This window comes from Chrysemys picta, chromosome 1 (assembly GCF_011386835.1).
Source record: "Chrysemys picta bellii isolate R12L10 chromosome 1, ASM1138683v2, whole genome shotgun sequence".
Classification (NCBI taxonomy): Eukaryota; Metazoa; Chordata; order Testudines; family Emydidae; genus Chrysemys; species Chrysemys picta.
This window is the reverse complement of record NC_088791.1, coordinates 129,094,863-129,108,104: the sequence shown is the minus strand read 5'-3', so window position 1 is coordinate 129,108,104 and position 13,242 is coordinate 129,094,863. Positions and strand designations below refer to the sequence as shown.

At 44.7% G+C, this 13,242-nt stretch overlaps 1 protein-coding gene across 6 annotated transcripts in view; it reads left to right on the top strand.

Moving 5' to 3' along the window:
• The window catches only part of LRP6 (LDL receptor related protein 6), a 199,738-nt gene that overhangs the window by 153,666 nt on the left and 32,830 nt on the right, over positions 1 to 13,242 (top strand). For all 6 annotated transcript variants that reach the window (XR_006173338.2, XM_042845766.2, XM_042845830.2 and 3 more), the window contains 2 exons: positions 373 to 699; positions 11,779 to 11,981. Coding sequence is in view for 5 of the 6 variants with exons in the window: in XM_042845766.2 (XP_042701700.1) it covers positions 373 to 699; positions 11,779 to 11,981 (530 nt within the window). In the remaining variant the exon portion in view is untranslated. The remainder of the gene's footprint in view (positions 1 to 372; positions 700 to 11,778; positions 11,982 to 13,242) is intronic.

Genomic DNA, 13,242 nt, shown 5'->3' with positions numbered 1-13,242 from the left:
CTCTGGCAAAAAATATAACCAGCATTTCATTTGTTATGGAGAGGTGGTGGGAAAGCCAAACTGCAAAAGCTCATAGATTTAATACACTCAGAACTGATTTTTTTTTAAAGCATTCCATTGTATGTATCAGGCATGAGAGTAGGACATGTGTGTATGAAAGAGAGAGAGAGATGAGGAAGGGGCCTCGCGCTGCAGATGGGTTGTTACAGAAGACTGGCAATCCTGGTGGAGGCTGATATTAAACTGTACATTTTTATTTTTTTACATTTTTTAACCTCTCCACGAAGGAGCAATGTCTAACACATTGTTATAAAAACCCAGTATGTCCCCAGTAATTCCTCTTGTTTTCCTCTCTCCCTTTTTTGAAAACAGGCCTTGACCGTGAGGTTATAGCAGATGACTTGCCTCACCCGTTTGGCTTGACTCAATACCAGGATTACATCTATTGGACAGATTGGAGCCGGCGCAGCATTGAGCGAGCCAACAAGACCAGTGGCCAGAACCGGACCATCATCCAAGGCCACTTGGATTATGTGATGGATATCCTGGTCTTCCATTCCTCAAGGCAGGCAGGCTGGAATGAATGTGCATCTAGCAATGGGCACTGCTCCCATCTCTGCTTGGCAGTGCCAGTTGGTGGTTTTGTGTGTGGATGCCCAGCTCACTATTCCTTGAATTCTGACAACAGGACCTGTAGTGGTAAGCCCTAAGCACAAATGACAAATTAGAGGCGTAGGGAAGAGAATGCCGATGGGAATAAATTATGGAAGCAAATGCATTTGGTAACAGATAAAAGTATTTTACTAGAAAAAGGAAAGAATTTTCATTTCTTTCTTCTCTATTTATTTTTCATAGCAACAATGAGGAGACAGTTTGCTTTGGTGACAGGAGCATAATATGCTAAGTCATGGCTCGTTTCTACCTTTGATATTGAAAGGTTATTAAAAACCTTTCCAGTTCCAAGATAAAGTTCTAAAGCAGGATGTGTTGGCGGAGGGTCGGTCTGTTTGTCTGTCTGTATAGGTGGCAATAAAACTGTTTTCTAACCGTACTAAAATCCTACCAGGCAATTGAGTAAAAGTTAGGATATTTTTTAAAAATTTCCAGGCCAACAGCTTGGCAACGGGATTAATTTCAATGAACCTTTTTATTCATTCTGCCAACCAGAATAAGGCTGGGTAAGAAGAGAAGCTGGAAACACTTCTACTTTTGTGCCGGCCCATGAAAGTTACTTCATGACCCCTTTTATTTTTTTGAGATTTACCAGGCGTAGAGGATTAATGGGATTTTGGTGTATGTTTTGGAATGTTGGCGGTGAATTTAGTTGTGACTTATATTCCAGCTTGAAGGGGTATTGGACAGACCTTCCTTCAGAGCTCACCCCAGGGTGGCTAAAGGCATTGCTTTTGAGTGAGAAAAGAGGCCCCAGGGTGCTGCCTTCACAGCACGTTCAGTTCTTGATCACAGTAGAGGCAGCAAGCAGCCAAACCCCAGTTTTTTTCATTGTTGTGCAGTGTGTGAACCACAAGGCCCTTAGGTCAGCCACAGTTAGTTTCTAGCCAAATAATTCATCTTTCTTTCAATAACTGGCTGCCAGTGCAGCACTCATAATTCTTCATATGATGGTCCCTACATGTATTCCACACATTGGATACACATGAGCACCATGTGTTTGAATCCAGAATTTTTTTTGCAAGCAGTGGCCATTGGCCTGTACATGTGCTGTAGCTTTTCTCATGCTCCAAACCCAGGGCATGAAAACTGGTGCAGGCCTACACCTCTCCAGTTCCTGCTTATTGCTGCATGATTTGAATCGAGATCTTTGGTGTCCTCCTTTCTTTCTTTCTTTCTTTCTTTCTTTCTTTCTTTCTTTCTTTCTTTCTTTCTTTCTTTCTTTCTTTCTTTCTTTCTTTCTTTCTTTCTTTCTTTCTTTCTTTCTTTCTTTCTTTCTTTCTTGTTTTTATAGTATACAGTAGAACCTCAGCGTTAAGACACCTCTGGAATGGAGGTTGTTCCTAACTGAAATGTTCGTAACTGAATAAAATGTTATGGTTATTCTTTCAAAAGTTTACAACTGAACATTGACTTAATACAGCTTTGAAACTTTACTACACAGAAGAAAATGCTGCTTTTAACTATCTTAAATTAAATGAAACAAGCACAGAAACAGTTGCCTTACCTTGTCAAATCTTTTTTAACCTTTCCCTTTATTTTTTTAGTAGTTTACGTTTAATTGAGGACTGAATTGTACAGTATTTGATTTAGGTAGGTAGATAGATAGGTAGGTAGTTGTCTCTGATGCCTGATTATGTACTTACGGTTCCAAAGGAGATGTGTTGTTGACCGATCAGTTTGTAACTCTGGTGTTCGTAACTCTGAGGTTCTTCTGTAGTTAGTGTTTCCTCCCATTTTCTTCCCTGCCCATTTTCTTTTCCCCGGAGAAGTCTGGGATTATGCCCAGGGTTCAAAAATTGTGTTTCCTGCCTTCGCTCCTTTTCGGTGAATGACAAACATCAGCACTGCCTCTGTTGCCTGGGTGAGGCTCATATTTCTGCCAGTATCTGCTGCTCTTTTTCCCCCAGAATCCATGAGGTTCTGGAACTGAGACTCAGAAAATACCTCATCATGAAGGCGATGAAGCCCCAATCCGATTGGCTCGGGCTAAACAGCTCCTGATGCTCCAATCCACTTCTAGAGTCAAAGCGGTACTGGTAGCGACACGTACCACAATGACCAGGAAAGCTCTGGTTCAGACTGCTCTGCCAATGGACTCTTCTCATACCTCCAGGACAATCAGACTCGTGTCTCCCTGAAGAGGGCATCTTTGCTCTTCCCTATCCACATTCAGCCCTCCTATCAGGACCGTCTTTATTCTGGGACATTGATACACCAGAAGAAGACTGTCCCAATGAGACAGAGTATTCTCCCATCCCACCATTGGTACCATTGATTCTGCTGGAGATAAGGATTCAGCTTTCTGTTTGGATGAGTCTTAGCCCCTGCAAGAGTCTCTGCAGCATCAGGGAAAGGTGACACTAGACAGGAGCCCCAGAAGATCATGGTTCTGATCCCCAGGCAGATACAGTTGGCCAAGAAACAGGCTTCCCCACCCCATGCCAAGGGGTTCTCCTTTGGCAGTTGATCCATCCTACAGGCAATATTGGGGATCATGGGAGCCCTACCCTAGACTCAGGATCAGTGCAGGAATCCTATTTGCCGCTTCCCAGACACCTACAACCGGCCCCGTCAGCATATTCAGAAAGAGAAGGTGAGCCTATTTCAGTAGCAATCTCAACATCTTCACCAAATGAGGCAGTTACTCCATCTTCATCCCGGCCAGATGACTTTAAACAATATCAAGAGCTCATGCCCAGGGTGGCTGCAGAGTTACAGATTCAGCTTCAGGGAGATCAGGAGCCTCAGCATAGTTTACTAGATGTTCTGCAGCCATCTGGTCTGCAGTCAAGTGGCTCTCCCCATCACAAGGTCATCATCATGGACCCAGCAAAGATGATTTGCCACACTTCTGTTTCTTGCGCTCCTACCCCTAATTGGGCCAAGAAGCACTGCTTTGTTCCATCCGGGGGGGGAGGGGAGTTTTTGTTCAGATGCTTTGGTGGTACAGGCGGCTACAGAGTGGTCCAAGTAGCAGCACCTAAAGGCTACTCCCTCAAAGAAGGGATACAAGCTACTCAACCTTCTAAGGGGAAAGGTCTTCTTTCACCTCCCTCCAGTTCAGGATCTCAAATTATCAGGCCCTCTTGGCCAAATATGATTTTACTAATTATAAGAAGTTTTGGAATTCAAGGACGAGCTCCCTGAGGGGCATAGGGCCTGCTTCCAGACCCTAGTGGATGAGGGCAGATTGGTAGCCAAAATTTCCCTCTAGGCCATGGTGGATGCAACTATACTGCATCTAGGGCAATGGCTATGGCCATTGTTATGAGGAGAGATTTGTGGTTATGATCCTCGTGTTTTCCTAGAGGTCCAGAGAACCATCCAATATCTGCCCTTCGATACTATCAACCTATTCCACAAGAAGACAGATGAGTGTCTCCACTCCCTCAAAGACTTGAGGACAAAACTTGATTCACAGGCATTTATATCCTTGCCCCAAAAAGAAAACACCATAGACAGGGCTAATAGGGCAAGACCACCACAGCCAAATTACCACCAATGTTCTCAAGAGCTAACTCTTAAGAGACAGAGGGTTTATAGACCCAGGAACCCAGACTCTACAACATTCATCACCACGTCATACTCTAACCCCAAGCAAAGAGTGTTTTTTTTCCCCCATGGTACTGTTGAGACCTATGTCCCTTATTGATGCCACTTCATTCCCCTCCTCTGATATTCAAAGGCTTCCACACCCCATTTGGCAAAAACTGCCCTAACTACAGACAAAAGAATATTAGAGATTATTTATGGCATCTAACTGATCGAGTCTCTGGTACCTCCTACCCATAAACCCCCTTCTTCATTCTTTTTCATGGACCACTCTCATGGGGTGATTCTGCGACAAGGGGTGATCTCCCTTCTCAGGGGAGCCATAGAAAGGGTTCCACCTCAACATCAAGGGAGGGAATTCTATCCCCCTTACTTCTCCATCCACAAGAAGAATGGGGGATGGAGGCCAATTCTTGATCTGAGACAGCTGAACAGGTTCATTTGAAAACTAAAACTCCGCATGCTCTCCTTGGCATCCGTAATTCCCTCGTTAGAGGAGGACACATGGTTTGCAGCTCTCAACATTAGACACACATTTTCACATAGACGTCCACCCAGCCCACAAGAGGTTCCTCAGGTTCCTCTTCGATGAAGAGCATTACTAATTTAGAGTCCCTCCCACTTTGGGCTAGTTACTGCATCCTGGGTCTTTACAAAGGTCTTTTCAATAGTGGCAGCTTGGATGAGAAGGGAGGGATTTACAGTCATCCCCTACCTTGCTGACTGGCTACTGATGGGCGGTTCCTTCAAGGAAGTCTAGCAAGCAACCAGCGTTCTACTCAGTCTTCTGCCTTCCCTGGGTTTCTGCATCAGTCATGAAAATCCATGTTGACCCCCACCAGTCTCATAAATTTTATGGGGGGGGGCGCATTGGACTCGACTGCAGCAAGAGCATATCTGCCTCTCAAGATGTTTCAGGCCATGAGCATGCACATACATCAGGTCAGTGTCAGAACCAGGGCATCAGTCAGAATTTGCCTTTTCCCCTCTTCAGCCATGTGGCTTCATGGACACATGCGACATTGTTTGTCAAGTTTTATTTTCACTGCCTAGAACCCTGGCTTCTTTCTGTGTACTCACCAGAAAAAGGCAACATAAACCAAGGTGAAAGTTCTGCCTAAAGTTTTAGACTTTTGTCTGGTGGACAAAAGTGGAGAAGGCTTGGGTGGGGATCCCTTTCCTCACACTGACTCCTGAGGCAATCCTCGTTACTGATGCTTTCCTCTTGGGTTGGGATGCTCACATGGGTGATTACATGGCACAAAGCATCTGGAGCTTTTGGGAGTATCAGTTTACTAGAATTCCAGGTGGTCCATCAAGCCTGTGACTCGTTCCTCCCTCATCCAATCCAGACATGTCCAAATAACGTCGGACAACATGACAACAGTATTTTATGTAAACAAGCAGGGAGGGTGAGATCTCTCCCTTTGTGCATAGATGCAGTCACCCTTTGGAATCGGTGCATCAGCCAGCATATTCCTATCACCAGCTTCCTTACCAGGCGTGCAAAACTCCCTAATGGACTGCTTGAGCAGACATTTTTCTACAAATCACCAATGGGAGATTCATAATTTGATTCTTGATGACGTCTTCACCCAACGGGGAATGCTGACATCGGACCTTTTTACCTCATGGGAGGACAGGAAACTTCCTCAATACCTCTCCAGAGTTGCCCTGGGAAAGGGCTTGACAGAAGATGCCCTACTGGTGTCATGGAAGGGTTGCCTGGGATATGCCTTTGACACCACAAGTGCTACAGAATATCCATTAAGACAGATGTTTTCCTGTTTGCACCCAACTGGTTGAGACAGTTCGGTTTACAGTCTACTGAAGGCCTCAGTTCACCCACCCAAGAACATCCCCACATTGCCGGACTTTGAGTGCATAAGTGCAAATTGTAGCATCCCAACCTGGGACTGTTGCAACTCAGGGCCTGGTATTTGGATGGGCATCAGAAATAGAATGCTCATGTTATAAATGGGTGCAATCCATCCTTAACCAAAGCAGAAAAGAGTCTGTGAGAAGGTGCTGTTAAGCAAAATGGAAGCATTTCTCCCCCTGGGCTCACCAATGCAACTTGTGTCCAAAATCTGCTGGGATCCTTCCTATCTTAGAGTATCTACTTATTCTTCAGTCTTCAGGTCTCGTGCTCAATTCTCTGCAAGTACATTTAGTAGAATCATAGAATATCAGGGTTGGAAGGGACCTCAGGAGGTCATCTAGTCCAACCCCTGCTCAAAGCAGGACCAATCCCCAACTAAATCATCCCAGCCAGGGCTTTGTCAAGCCTCACCTTAAAAACCTCTAAGGAAGGAGATTCCATCTCCTCCCTAGGTAACCCATTCCAGTGCTTCACCACCCTCCCAGTGAAAAAGTTTTTCCTAATATCCAACCTAAACCTCCCCCACTGCAACTTGAGACTATTACTCCTTGTTCTGTCATCTGCTACCACTGAGAACAGTCTAGATCCATCCTCTTTGGAACCCCTTTTCCTGTAGTTGAAGGCAGCTATCAAATCCCCCCTCATTCTTCTCTTCCAGTTCCCTCAGCTTCTCCTCATAAGTCATGTGCTCTAGCCCCCTAATCATTTTTGTTGCCCTCCGCTGGACTCTTTCCAGTTTTTCCACATCCTCCTTGTAGTGTGGGTCCCAAAACTGGACACAGTACAGGTCTGTCACATCTTACGCACATTTAACATGCGCGATTTCAACTTTACGCGGTCAGCAAAAACAAAACAAACAAACACAAAAAGAGAAAAACAACAGTTTTAATACTATACCTGTAGTGCGGGCGATTTCGCTCGCTATTGAACTCAATGGGGCTTTGGCTATACACGGTTTTCGCTTTACGCGCCAACCGCGGAACGGAACCCCCGCGTAAGATGAGACAGACCTGTACTCCAAATGAGGCCTCACCAATGTCGAATAGAGGGGAATGATCACATCCCATGATCTGCTGGCAATGCCCCTACTTATACAGCCCAAAATGCCGTTAGCCTTCTTGGCAACAAGGGCACACTGTTGACTCATATCCAGCTTCTTGTCCACTGTAACCCTTAGGTCCTTTTCTTCAGAACTGCTACCTAACCATTCGGTCCCTAGTCTGTAGTAGTGCATGGGATTCTTCCGTCCTAAGTGCAGGACTCTGCACTTGTCCTCGTTGAACCTCATCAGATTTCTTTTGGCCCAATCCTCTAATTTGTCTAGGTCCCTCTGTATCCTGTCTCTACCCTCCAGCGTATCTACCACTCCTCCCAGTTTAGCGACATCTGCAAACTTGCTGAGGGTGCAATCCACGCCATTCTCCAGGTCATTAATGAAGATATTGAACAAAACCAGCCCAGTACCGACCCTTGGGGCACTCCGCTTGATACCGGCTGCCAACTAGACATGGAGCTATTGATCACTACCCGTTGAGCCCAACGATTTAGTCAGCTTTCTAGCCACCTTATAGTCCATTCATCCAGGCCATACTACTTTAACTTCCTGGCAAGAATACTGTGGGAGACAGTATCAAAAGCTTTGCTAAAGTCAAGGAATAACACGTCCACTGCTTTCTCCTCATCCACAGAGACAGTTATCTCGTCATAGGAGGCAATTAGGTTAGTCAGGCATGACCTGCCCTTGGTGAATCCATGCTGACTGTTCCTGATCACTTTCCTCTCTTCTAAGTGCTTCAGAATTGATTCCTTGATCTGCTCCATGATTTTTCCAGGGACTGAGGTGAGGCTGACTGTCCTGTAGTTCACCAGATCCTCCTCCTTCCCTTTTTTAAAGATGGGCACTACATTAGCCTTTTTCCAGTCATCCGGGACCTCCCCTGATCGCCATGAGTTTTCAAAGATAATGGCCAATGGCTTTGCAATCACATCCACCAACTCCTTTAGCACCCTCGGATGCAGCGCATCCAGCCCCATGGACTTGTGTTCGTCCAGCTTTTCTAAATAGTCCTGAAGCATTTCTTTCTCCACGGAGGGCTGGTCACCTCCTCCCCATACTGTGCTGCCCAGTCCAGCAGGGACCTTAAGAAACCCTTCTTGTTACTCTTAACATCTTTTGCTAGCTGCAACTCCAAGTGTGATTTGGCCTTCCTGATTTCACTCCGGCATGCCTGAGCAATATTTTTATACTCCTCCCTGGTCATTTGTCCAATCTTCTACTTCTTGTAAGCTTCTTTTTTGCGTTTAAGGTCAGCAAGGATTTCACTGTTAAGCCAAGCTGGTCGCCTGCCATATAGTGATCAGTAGCGATCAGCAATTTCCATTTTCTGGTGGATAACCATACAGTATTCACTCATCCTGTCACAACTAGATTTCTGAAGAGGCATCTCGGATCCTTTTCACCATTGGTGAAGTTTGCACCTTAGTGGAACCTCAGTTTTGTTTTGTCGTTGCTTGCTAGCTCCCCTTCCCTCTTTCAGCTTCTAGCCATATGTTCTATGACCCACCTGTCCATGAAGGTGGCCTTTCTAATAGACATGATGTCAGCTAGAAGGGTTAGTGAGCTGGGAGTGCTCATGGTGGACCCACCGTATACTACATTCTATAAAGAAAAGGTCTTGTTACAACCCCACCCTAGATTCATTCCTAAAATAGCTTCTGAGTTTCATATGAGTCAAGTAGTCCATTTACTGGTGTCTTTTTGAAAATTGCATGCCTCAGATGAAGGGAGCTGACTGCATTTTCTAGATGTCTCAAGTGCTTTGGCCTTTTATCTGCAAAGAACAAATGATGTTAAGACACCTAAACAATTTGTTTTCATAGCAGAGTGATCAAGGGTCAAGCTACATAGATACAAAGACATTCAAAATGGATCTCGAGTTGTGTTACCCTTTGTTACCAACTAGTTTATATTCCCCCTCCAGAGCAAGTGAGGGCTAATTCTACTAGAAGGCAAGTTATTTTGGCTGCATTGCTGAGAGATGTACCCCTCCCAGTGATATGGAGGGCAGCTAATTGGAGCTCTCTGCATACCGTCACAAGTCATAATGCTCTGGTCCAGTCAAATGCAGACACAGCTGTGGGGACAGCAGTACTACAGTCAGCGTTGGCCTTCTTGCACCCACCTCTGGTCTTACCACTGATTAATCTCCCACATGGGGAATACACATAGAGACCATCACTTGAGGAAGAAATGCAGGCTACTTACTGTTAACTGGATGCTCTTCGAGGTGTGTGGCCTCCCTACCTGCCCTCCGTCCCCTCTGCTGTGGATTGTTTGAACTGCGATAAGAATGGAAACTGGAAAGGCATCGGCCCACATCACCTTTTATGCTCTTGGTTTGGAGCATGAGAGCTACAGCACATGTGTGGGTCATTGGACACTGCTTGCAAAAACTTCTGGACTTGGGCACACAGTGCACTTGCATACCTAATGTGTAGAATACAGATAGGGACCACACATCTTGAAGAAACTCCAGTTACTGGCAAGTAACCTCCGTTTTTGATTGCCAAGATGCTTGGATGGTTTCTGCTGGTGTAATTCAGATTAGTCAGTGGGTTAAGAGAGTCAGATATTATCTCATCTGCATTATGCATGAGTAAAGAGATCTAACTGCTGCACTAAGCCCAAGTCAGGTGTCACTTATTCTGAGACTGTCACCTCCATGGAATACTTTGAAAATCCTCCTCTTGGAAACATTTCTGCTTTGCACACCCCATGTTTTCGGTATTTCTTTTCTGTTTATTACAAGGGACCACTTGCATGCAAACAAAATCTTTGTACCATTCCCTTCTTCCTCCTTTACTGCATGTCAAAAGAATAATTGACATAGTTGTGGTGATAACTATGATATCATAAGCAGGGGGTTTGTCTTTGGACAAGAAATAAGTAATAAAGTCACGTAAAGATCCTGTTTTCTTGGAAATGTTTAGTTACAAAGCAATGAGAAAAATACAGGAAACATGTTATACTATAAAGATGTAGAACTGTTCCTAAACAGTATGGTTCAAAGTCTTTCATTAGGCATTAACAGCTTTTCAGCTATGTTCAACCCTGGTAGATTTCCCACTTCTCATTTGTAGGTAATTGGACACTTCGATTTTTTTGCTTGTAATTTAATTTTTCTCTTGGCCTCTGTAATTGGAGCATGGATCATTTTAACCTTCTCTTGCCTATTTTACTTGGTTATGTGTTTCTGAGCATTATTCTAGCACAAGTCCTGTCTAGAGGCCAGTTCCTCCCTTTGTTGACCACAGTGCACATATTCTTTTAATTATGGGAAGGAGAGCAACTAGAGCTGGGAACTCAAACTTTCAGAGCCAACACTGCATTGTTGAGCTTGAAGCAGTTCCCCAGCTGGGATGCTGCTGTTTCACCCACAGTTCCTTCCAGAAATATAGTTAAAATATATGACTGTTGGGAAAAATTACATTGGAGAATGGAAAATGCTTTTCAAAACCCAAACTGAGTTGCAGAGAATGGAGGGACTTAAAATGGGAAATTTGCCCTACCACTACATACAATGAGCCATCCATTTGGATAATACTAATGCTAGAGAAGTCTGAGTTTACAGATACCAAGAAGACAATTATTTGATAACTTTCCTTTTTAAGTTCTTACCGAGTGGATCTCTGAGAATGACAGAGGGTCTCTGGAAGGGAGAGCAGAGGGATTTGACTGTTTGTAACTGAAAGCATGCAAGCCTCCTTTCACAACTTCCTTTGTTTTGGTCTAAACCGTCCTCTTTTGCACATGTCCCTTAACATGCGGGTTTATCTAATGAATAAGGGATTTGACCTTTCCAAATGTGGTGTTTTGCTGTTTATACTACATGCGTTCAACAAACTCTGTGTGGGTGTGTTTGGTTTGCTTTTGTCTTATCTTCTATTAATTAGTGATTAAATATAGAAAAAAGTCACCGGTGAAATGCTTGGGGGAAAATCCAGGTTTTTCAAAAAGCAAAAATAACTTGCATCTAGGTCAGAATTTTGAACAGTGTGAAAAGTATATTTTTATGCCAATGAAACTTTTTTCTTAGCAGCAGCCAGAAAAACTACGCAAAGTACATGCCTAAAATAATAAAGACAGAGGATGTTCTCTGGACCCTCACTCCCCAAGGTGTTACCTAGCATGTTTTATAGGTTGGAATGGGTGAAATGTCCCCCTGCTGATCTTTCTAGGCTTGAGCTCTACTTTACTGAGGATGCTGGGACTTGGGCTACAGTGCACTATAACTTTATTGCAGGCAGACTAATGAGCTAAAAGGATGCTGTAAAGAGACTTGGGAAAAATGTTTCAAATTGATAACCTGGATTTTGTGATCATTTCAACAAGTGTGTCCATATTCTTCCTTCTGTTTGCATTTGAAATTATCCTTGCTTTTTACATCCCCACACATAAGAATTTATTTTAAAAGATAGATGCCTTTAAAGCCCTTCCAAAAAAAAAAGAAAAGCTCTGTCTGTGCAAATGTGTGTATGTGTGGGGAGGAGGAAAGGGGTAGTTTCTGGGGGAATGTAGGGTATTGATAGCTTTTGTGTAGTAATGCTAATACTGGGTACATAGATAACCAGAGTTTCTGCTCTGTATGTGTCCCCCCTTTTTTTTAAAGCTCCTACAACTTTCCTGTTGTTCAGTCAGAAGAACGCAATTAATCGCATGGTGATAGATGAGCAACAGAGTCCAGATATCATACTCCCTATCCACAGTCTCAGGAACGTCCGGGCCATCGATTATGACCCCCTAGATAAGCAGCTTTATTGGATTGACTCTCGGCAGAACATTATCCGGAAGGCACAAGAAGATGGCAGCCAGGTATCCAGTGAGAGGAATTGCAAAGAGATGAGGCACTGTTTATATGAAGCAATGATTACATTTTAAATAATATAAACAAACAGACCTCCTGCTAGCTCCAGGTTCGCTGTAGCTGGTCTGAGCTGGTGGTGATGAGATCCTCAATAGAAATGGATAGGAGGATTCATGTAGGAAATACAAAGGGGGCAATAGTCTGTGCAGGGGAATAGAGTTGACTGGGGAAGGTACACTGACTTAAGAGTAAGAGATTTGGGACTGCATGCCAATGTGGTACGCAGCTCCTGTCTGGGAGTTGGGGAGTTCTGGTGTAGGCATGAGGAGAGGCACACGGAGTGGGGTAGTAGACCAGTGGGACACTGGATGAGAGGCATGAAACAGAGGCCTTGGCTACACTTGCAAGTTACAGTGCTGTAAAGCCTCCCCCAGCGCTGTAACTCACTCCCCGTCCACACTGGCAGGGCACTTACAGCGCTGTATCTTCCTGGGTACACCACTGCAGGTACTCCACCTCCCCGAGAAGCATAAGAGATACAGCAGAGTGGCTACGACTCACGGGTGTGAGTGTAAACACTTGCAGCGCTGTACTAATCACCTTGTCAAGTGGCCAATCCCCTCCATTGTTGTGACCGGCTGCAGGAATGCGGAAGTGCCGGTTTCAAAGCTCCTACCACAGAGAAAAGCAAACAGTTTGCTGTTTGCTTTGAGTGAGTGAATGAATGAGCAGGGGGCTGGGAGTTCGGAACTTGCAAAATAGAGAGCTGACATGCTCCAAAAAGCACTCTCTCTCCCCCCACACTCCCTGTCACAATCCACCCCCACCCCCGTTTTGAAAAGCACGTTGCAGCCACATGAATGCTGGGATAGCTGCCCATAATGCACTGCTCCCAACACAGCTGCAAATGTTGCAAGTGTGGCCACGCCACTGCGCTGTGCAGCTGCCAGCGTGGACAGACTGCTGCGCTTTTCCCTACTCAACTGTACGAAGACAGGTTTACCTCACAGCGCTGTACAGCTGCAAGTGTAGCCAAAGCCAGAGTTGCAAGCGTCCCAGCAGCATGGAAAGGGAGCACATGATTAGGGAGCAGAGAGGAGGCATGGATGGGGCCGGAGACAAAGGGTGGTGCGTGCAGGATGGATGAGGTAACAGTAATTGATTAAGGCTTATACAAGTGTTCATTCTCAGACTTTTAAAATGTTTTATTTATTTTTGGTGGCGGGGAATTGAAGACGTAAATGTTTTTTGTTAAAAGAAAGTGCAGTT